At 37.1% G+C, this 8,246-nt stretch overlaps 1 protein-coding gene across 3 annotated transcripts; it reads left to right on the plus strand.

Moving 5' to 3' along the window:
* The first annotated feature begins 202 nt into the window (after positions 1–202).
* LOC112005142 (B3 domain-containing transcription repressor VAL1) lies at positions 203–8,036 on the plus strand. 3 transcript variants are annotated; one of them, XM_024037393.2, is made up of 14 exons: positions 203–407; positions 532–589; positions 820–949; positions 1,999–2,080; positions 2,216–2,317; positions 2,829–3,433; positions 3,594–3,690; positions 3,826–4,000; positions 4,928–5,004; positions 5,128–5,550; positions 5,684–5,733; positions 6,402–6,515; positions 6,621–6,688; positions 7,113–8,036. In XM_024037393.2, the coding sequence occupies exons 2-14, from the start codon at positions 550–552 to the stop codon at positions 7,883–7,885; spliced, it is 2,736 nt and encodes a 911-aa protein (XP_023893161.1). In that variant the 5' UTR covers positions 203–407; positions 532–549; the 3' UTR covers positions 7,886–8,036. The 3 variants fall into 3 exon arrangements, with proteins under 3 accessions (XP_023893161.1, XP_023893162.1, XP_065629136.1); XM_024037394.2 differs by having other exon boundaries at positions 204–407; positions 7,134–8,036; XM_065773064.1 differs by lacking the exons at positions 203–407; positions 532–589; positions 820–949 and adding an exon at positions 1,413–1,480.
* The last annotated feature ends 210 nt before the right edge of the window (positions 8,037–8,246 follow it).

Here is an 8,246-nt window from a genome sequence, read left to right on the forward strand (position 1 = left end):
TGATTTGACGATAAAAAATGCTAATCAGAGCGTATGGCATAAATTAAAAATTATCAATTAGTAAGATGTGTTTATCGTACTTCAGGAGTAGTATTGTATAATTATCGGAAGATTTTTTTTTTAAGTAGTAGGAGGAGAGAGAAAGAGAGAGAGAGAGAGAGAGAGAGATGAGAGAGAGAGAGCGACGACTTTGTTAAGCGGCGTGTCTTCAAGTGTCGTGCATGCATTTTATGCATCTGTTGCTTTGCATGCACTCTCTCTCCTCTTTTCTCTCTCTCTCTCTCTCTCTCTCTCTCTCTAAAAACACACGCTTTCTTGGTCTTACCCACACGCACAGCCCCACTACCGCCGTAACGCTCTCTCTCACCCTCCATGAACCACCGCCAATCTCAATCCACTTCACTCTGGTTCTTCTTCTTCTTCTTCAACTAGTTCTGATTATTAGTAAAAAAAAAATTTTTATTTTTTTTATTTAGTACTATTTGGGCTCTTAAATTAAAGTCTATAACAAACATGTTTTTTTTTTCTTAGGTTTGTTTGTTTGTTTGAATGACCAATTCTAGATTGGGGCCTAAAGATTTTGGACAAGGTTGGTTCTTTTAATCTTTTATATATTTTTATAGTTGTTAGTAAAGATTTCCTTAATCATTGTCGAATCTCAAACGTATGTGTATGTGTGTTTCTGTGTCTTGTCTGTCTCCGTACGTGTGTGTTATGTGTGTGCTGTCTCTAATGATGATTTTGTGATTAAATTTTCGATTTTTATCAAAAGGGGTTTTAGGGTTTTGATTTCGATTTGTGTCTTGCTTTGCTTGACAGACTTCGATTTTGGGTTAATGGGGTCCAAGATTTGCATGAATGCTTCGTGTAAAGCGACCAATACGCACGAATGGAAGAGAGGCTGGCCTTTACGATCCGGTGGATTCGCCGATCTTTGCCACAAGTGCGGGTAATTTTCCTTTTATTCATAGCCTTTTGCTCTGGGAATCCAATGCAATTTCATTTATCACACTTTATTGGGCTTGATTTGATTTTGCAAAGGGTAGTTTGGGTTTAAGAAAGGTGTTGAATTGAATTTTTGTTATTGGGTTTTTTTTTCCCCCCGTGTATTGGGGGTTTGACTTAATGGGCTGCTTTTGAAGCTATTTTAATTGTGTTAAAGTTGAGATTTTTGTGTTTGTTGATTTGTCTAGCTTAGAATGTGAATTTCTATAACGCAAAAATTGGTGGCATTGCTGTTAGAAAAGCTATAATTAGATAAGAGAAACTATTCTTACGATAATATTAACTAAACTAAGTATCTCTGCTACCATAGACTATAGTTGACGCTCAAATTTTCATTTTTACCCCTGAAATTATAAATTTGTGAACGGGGAAATTGGAAATAAAAAAGAGAAATCTGAAATCACAGCCTATTGAACGTATGCATGGTTCACAATGGCTATCATGTTATGCAATTTATATGTTCCGATTCGACTAGGTACCGAATTTAGTTAAGGATATCAACTGCATTATAGGCGACTGGATTTACTGTGTACTGGATTCTTGAAAACCTTTTAAGAATTACTCTTATCTGGATTATTTATCTAATTAACACAGTTATCCTCTGTTTAATGTAATACAATAATAGCTATCAAGTGATTCAAATGTCCCTGGGCACGGGCAACCTTATGCATTTATATGTTCAAGTTATCGGTTATCCTATTTGATTTTTGTTCAACTTTTGTTATGTTGCTTCCACTTCTGCTTGTAAGAAATATAAATACTTTCTCTTTGTTCATGGTATGAGCTAGAAATTTTAAATTATGCTTTGAAAATTCCTCCACTAATTTTCATGATTACAGAACTTCGGATGGTCTCTACAACAATTTCTAGTTTATGCCGTAAAGATAATTGATAAAGCATGTCATATCATTCTATTTGTTTATTTACTTTCATCATTTTGGATTCACAATGTCCTGTTTGGCTTATTCTTGATGTGGCAATGTCTTTACTTAGATCTTTCTTTGAGGATCTGCTTTTCTGTGATAAATTCCACCTGGAGGAAACTGGTTGGAGGGAATGCAGTTTATGCAACAAGGTAAACTTAAAGTGGTGTGTTTTTTTTTCCCCTTCTTATTTTCTTCCTTTTTTCTCCCCCTGTTTCAAGATTTTCCTTCCTTCTTTCTTTATTTCCTTCATCTTCTTCTTTTTAATTGAGTTTTTTAAATGACAGCGTATCCACTGTGGATGCATAATGTCTAAGCCTTTGTATGAGTACCTGGATTTTGGGGGTGTAGAGTGTATTAGCTGTGCAAAGAGCTCTGGACTTTATTCGGTAAGATTTACCAATATATTAGGTTATATAATTGTCTTGAAATGTTGCAATCACTGTATTTTAGCTCATTCAGTTATGTTATATATGGGTTAAGCATTTGTTTGCAGTCTAATTCATCCCTGGTCATGCTTTTTGGGGTGTTTGTGTATGTATGTACACTGTTGGAAGTCTGACAATGTTTGTAATTTGGTCAGACTACTCTTCATTCTTGCCCCCCACTTTCTCTTCCTTCCTTTCACAGAAATGGATGCAGAATCTCATCAGTCATAAATGATGTGCTTAAAATGATCATGGGAAGGGCTTTTTGCTTCCTTTTTAGAACTTATTTTTAAATAGATGTTTGGCTGAATGTATTATTTGTTGAGGATGCTATCCACCTTCTCTTTTGACCAACATTTTGGATGTATGGGGTGGTCACATGCAATGCTTTCAGTGTCAATAGAATAGAAGTAGATTATATGACTGTCAGACTACATGCTTTACACAGACTTTTATTATTCTTTTGATGCAGATCTGGAGGGGTGAAATTCCTAATGGATTTGGTTCATTTACATTGAATAATGCTGGTGATTCATTATCCAGTCCTTTTGAGAAAAAATTGGTCAGTGAGGGTGTCAACGAGGGAAAACTTATGCAATTGTGCAGAATCGCAGAGGATAATGCACCAAACCTTTTGCCTCAATCTCAGACAGGAGAAGCAAATGCATCTCAAGTTGGCACAGGCTTTTCTAATGTGACTCAACCATCCGTCGGATCAGTAACATTTGCCAAGTCAGAGAGTAGTAGACAATTGTTAGAGGGTAAAGATATGCATGAATCATTAACTCAGCCGTCTTTGAGTATGACCTTGGGAACTCCAAATTTCATGATACCATTTTCTGGTGGACCTTTAGATGAGCAGAGCAAAACACCTTCTCCTTTACAAAAAGGGCAAAGATCTCGCCCTATATTGCCCAAACCCCTAAAAAGTGGCCTCAGTGCAAGTTCAGAGACAAATAAGGGGGTGGTTCAGATGCGAATTGCTAGGCCACCTGCTGAAGGACGGGGGAAGAATCAATTACTTCCTCGATACTGGCCAAGGATTACTGATCAAGAACTGGAGAAATTATCTGGAGAGTATCCCTGATTTTGTCACATTTCTATTTTCTTGGGTTTTATTTTTTATTATTTTTATTCTCCATGATCAATTAATAACTTTGTTAATAATGTTATATATAGTATTGTTTATCCAGTGATTCACACATAGTGCTTCCCTTAACTTTGTTATTTTTTAAAGTTTGAATTCCACTATTGTGCCATTGTTTGAGAAAGTGCTGAGTGCCAGTGATGCTGGTCGAATTGGTCGTTTGGTTCTCCCAAAAGCATGTGCTGAGGTAGGTTTAGAAGTTCATTTTCTAATATGGTTGAATTGGTTGTTTGGTTCTCTTTTCTCTCTCTTTTTTCCTTTTCTTTTTCTTGCATTTTTTCTTTCTTTTCCTGGGGTGTGTGTAAGCTGAAAGTCAATGCAGGCATATTTTCCTCCTATTTCTCAATCAGAAGGCTTGCCTTTAAGGATTCAAGATGTGAAGGGGAATGAGTGGACGTTTCAGTTCAGATTTTGGCCCAATAACAACAGCAGGATGTATGTTTTAGAGGGTGTAACCCCTTGCATACAGTCTATGCAATTACGAGCGGGTGACACTGGTATGCTTCATTATATTCTGGTATAAAGGTTCATATTTATTCATGGATTTTCCATACATGTATGTTGTGATTATTATTCTGTAAATTGTATTTTAAGTCACGGACTGATTTGTGAGACGCTCCATGGCAGTATGTTATGGAAAACCTTCTGAACATTGTTTGGCATGAAGAGGAAAATTTTTGAGCCATGCTAGTATTTGTATACAATTTAGTATTTGTAATCCTTCTCATGGAATGTTATTACTATTTTGATTTATATTTACGATCCCATCTATTGATACTGTGTAGTTGTTACTTCTCTTGTTTTTTATATTAGAGTCCGACTAGTGTGTTCTTCAGTCAGCTTTGTTGATATCATATCCATTGGAATATTGCTTGTTAATGCTCCCCTTTTGTGATATTTCAGTGGTTAGTGTCATGTATGACACTGTTTCCATGTAGTTCCAACATATCCCTAAAAGTTGTTAGAAGGACGGTGGGGGGATCCGAAATTTTAAAGATTTTATATTATTTGCTAAGGCAGCAAAACAAGTTTAATGTTTTAAGGGGCCATGGACCAGCTTAACCTAGCTCTGCCCCTAGTGATTATTTATTGCGGAATAATGGGAATCTAGATTTTTTCTTAGTTGTACACCTTTAAATTATTTTTGAAGGGAATTCAAATGTATCTATATAGCCTCCTGTCATTGATATATGTCTCTGTACAACGGTATTTGGTGAGATATGTAATGTGATTTCTTTCAGGACTAAGTATGTCTTCACATTCATGTCTCAGCTCTTGGCTTGATGATCAAGAGATTTTGGTGCATTTGTAGAAGTTCTTGTTCTAGTTTTATCACATTTTTGTACTTCTTTTAATCGAAAAATTGGAAGTTAATGTCTAATATGTTATGTTTTGTTTCACCATTTTTCTCTGTTTTAATGCAGTAACATTTAGTCGGATAGATCCCGGAGGCAAACTTGTGATGGGGTTTCGAAGGGCGTCAAACACTGTTGATACACAGGTATAGCTTTTTTGGCGTATTTCACTCCACCATCTTCATCTTCTTGCTTTCAGATCAAATCTTAATTCTTTTTGTGTCTTGGAAACTGATATAATTACTTCTATACAATTGTTAAATTCACAGGATGCCCACACATCTGCCCTTCCTAATGGCACACCATCTGGGGAAGCCTCCTTCTCTGGTGTTATTGAGAATCTGCCTTCAGGAAACGGTTACTCTGGGCTTTTTCAAACAATGAAAGGAAGCACAGAACCTCACCTAATCCTATCTGAAAATTTGCATTCGGGGGATGGGGATATCAGGTTGCATACAAGTGATAACCATGGACTTGGGACAAATGAAGATTCTCTGCAGCAACCAATGCCAATTTCAGAGAAGAAGAGGACTCGAAATATTGGTGCTAAAAGTAAGAGACTGCTAATGAATAGTGAAGAGGCTTTGGAGCTGAGACTTACATGGGAAGAAGCACAGGACTTGCTTCGTCCACCTCCAAGTGTCAAGCCTAGCGTTGTTACTATTGAGGACCATGAATTTGAGGAATATGATGTAAGTATATCATGATCGTTACCATTGACTCAGTAATGAATATCTAATGGGTTTAAAGCGTGGGACCTCAGGTTCCAGCATATTCCCTGGGTGTAATTGATTTAAGTGTTGATTCCTTGTTCATCTTGTTCAGGAACCTCCTGTTTTTGGAAAAAGGACTATATTCACTGCTCGGCCATCTAGGTAAGGGCATGTGTAATATATCTTATTAGTTATCTTTTTTTTTTTTGATTGGTAATATCTTATTAGTTTTCATTTTGTATTGGTGAAGTAACCCAGCTCTGAGGGGATAGTTGCATTTTTTTTTTTTTGGGGTAGTTTTCTACCAGCTATTTCATTCTTTCTTTTCAGTTTGTTTGAAATGTTTGTTTTTGATAAATACTTTGTTTGAAATGTTATTTGCACTGATTTTGTATGTTTCCTGGAGTTCATTGTCTAAACTAATATTTTAGGCTGCATCTTCTTCAAATAAATATTATTATATTACCAAAATGTTGAATGTCAAAGGTGTGACTCAATGCATTAACGTACCAAAAAAACAATTGAATAAGTGATGCAATGGAGTAGAAACTTTCCATGCAGGCAAATAAGTCCTCATTCAGGGACAGATTTACAAGGTGGGAGTCCGAGGAATACCACCCTCCCCCCCCCCCCATTTTTTTTTTTTTTTCCTGACCCTTATTGTACAAATATGATGAATTTAGAACTCACAGTGGACAATAGACTGTAGAGACCAGAAGATCCAACCTCTAATTCATTTTCAGATCACTGCATGCATGCCAAAGAATATGTGCATTTAATCAAGTGTTAGATATTTATATATGCTGAATATACTGAGTACTTTCATCTAGGGGCCAGGAACAATGGGCTCAGTGTGATGATTGCTCCAAATGGCGAAGGTTGCCTGTGGAAGTTCTTCTCCCTCCAAAATGGACATGTTCAGAAAATGAATGGGATTCAAGCAGGTCTAACATTATTCGAAGATTCTGTTTTCTCCCTTTGAAGATCTTTCTTGAGACGAAAGTTATTCTTTATAATTTATACTCCTACGGTTTGTGATGTTCTCATAGGTGTTCCTGTTCTGTTCTGGAGGAGATCAGTCAAAAGGAATTGGAGAATCTTTTGAGAGCAAGCAAAGGTATGACATTGGCCTTTATTTTTCTTCTTAATAATGATATTTCTGTGTTGCAGTACTTTACAAAATGGTTTTAGTAATAAAACTATATATAATAAAATTCTTAAGACGTAATTCATTTGTAAGAATGGTGCACGCATGTACAGTGTCTTGATGTTTCTATTAAAACAGGTGTTTCAGTTTTGACTCTATGTGGATATATGGATTTGAAAATTTGTAAAGGACCAGACTTCATCTATATGTGTTTTAGATAAATAGATGGACAATATTCTTTTATTCCATACAAAGGCACATATGTTTGTTGCAAGTGATGAAGTCAGTCCTATGATAAATCCATGAATTGGTCATGGGGTCACTGTTAACATCATTCAAAATTTATGATCTTTATTCTCAACAGAGTTTCAAAATATTTCCTGATTCATTTCAGCCCCCTCTATATCTTCCCCAGATTTCAAGAAGCGAAGAATTGTGGGAAGCCATAAGTCAGCTCAAGAACGTGAGCCTTCTGGCTTGGATGCTTTGGCTAGTGCTGCAGTTCTGGGAGACAATGTGGGGGATTCAGGTGAACCATCGGTTGGAGCCACCACCAAACATCCCCGACACCGCCCTGGTTGCAGTTGTATTGTGTGCATCCAGCCCCCAAGCGGGAAGGGCAAGCACAACCCCACCTGCACATGCAACGTATGCATGACTGTAAAGCGCAGGTTTAAAACCCTTATGCTGCGCAAGAAGAAACGCCAATCAGAACGTGAAGCAGAGACTGCCCAGAAGGATCATAAGCACCCTAGGAATAAATCAGAAATGAATGGCAAACCCAAAGATGCACAGTTGCCAACGAATCATCTGGAGAATGAAGCAAGTCAGAGTAGAATTAAAGCTGAGGTGGCTGGGACCAGCAATGGACAAATAGACTTGAATTCTCATCCCAATCGTGAAGACATGCAACTGGATCTGGATGTACCAGGAATGAGCCTGTTGAGCCTTGTTCAAGCAGCCAGCATTCCATTAGAGGATTATATGGAGCAAAGGATGACAAGCTTTACATGTGATCAACAGGGTAGTCTAGGTTCCGGTATACACCCACAAGTTTCTGGAGAGAACAAGAAACGCTTGTCTGATGAAGGGAGCCTTGCATCTGGGGTTTGGGAGCATGAGAGTAGAGGTGATGGAGGAAGTTATCATGAGTCCAATTTAGATTGAAACCATCTTTAATGAAAGAGTTTTTTTTTTTTTTTTCCTCCCTCTCTCTCTCTTTGAAAGTATAGTTTTGTTTGTTTTCTAATATTAATGAGGCGGTGTTACAAATCTTTCTCTCTACAGTTTACAAATGTAATCTCTTGTTTTTTACTAATTGTCTTTATAATTAGTTGTTCATCTCTCTTTTTCTGCCAGCAAGCATGTTTGTACATTACAGTCCATGCTCAGCCTATTCGTTGAAACAAATAGGCTTGCCATTTCTGGCATAATATTAATAGACTAGTACATGTTGGCCAATATGTTCCAAATAGTTACATTGACTGCCCTTTGCGGATTCCATCTGGTGCACATCATGGGATCATTA

Source organism: Quercus suber, unplaced genomic scaffold, assembly GCF_002906115.3.
Source record: "Quercus suber isolate HL8 unplaced genomic scaffold, Cork oak 2.0 scaffold_68, whole genome shotgun sequence".
NCBI lineage: Eukaryota > Viridiplantae > Streptophyta > Magnoliopsida > Fagales > Fagaceae > Quercus > Quercus suber.

What these genes read in the sequence shown, in the direction of transcription:
- LOC112005142 (XM_024037393.2), top strand. Translation starts at nt 550, where the DNA reads ATGACCAATTCTAGATTGGGGCCTAAAGATTTTGGACAAG. An exon ending in ATTACGAGCGGGTGACACTG is followed by an intron (nt 4,001 to 4,927) that starts GTATGCTTCATT and finishes GTTTTAATGCAG; the next exon opens with TAACATTTAGTCGGATAGAT. An exon ending in CAAACACTGTTGATACACAG is followed by an intron (nt 5,005 to 5,127) that starts GTATAGCTTTTT and finishes TTAAATTCACAG; the next exon opens with GATGCCCACACATCTGCCCT.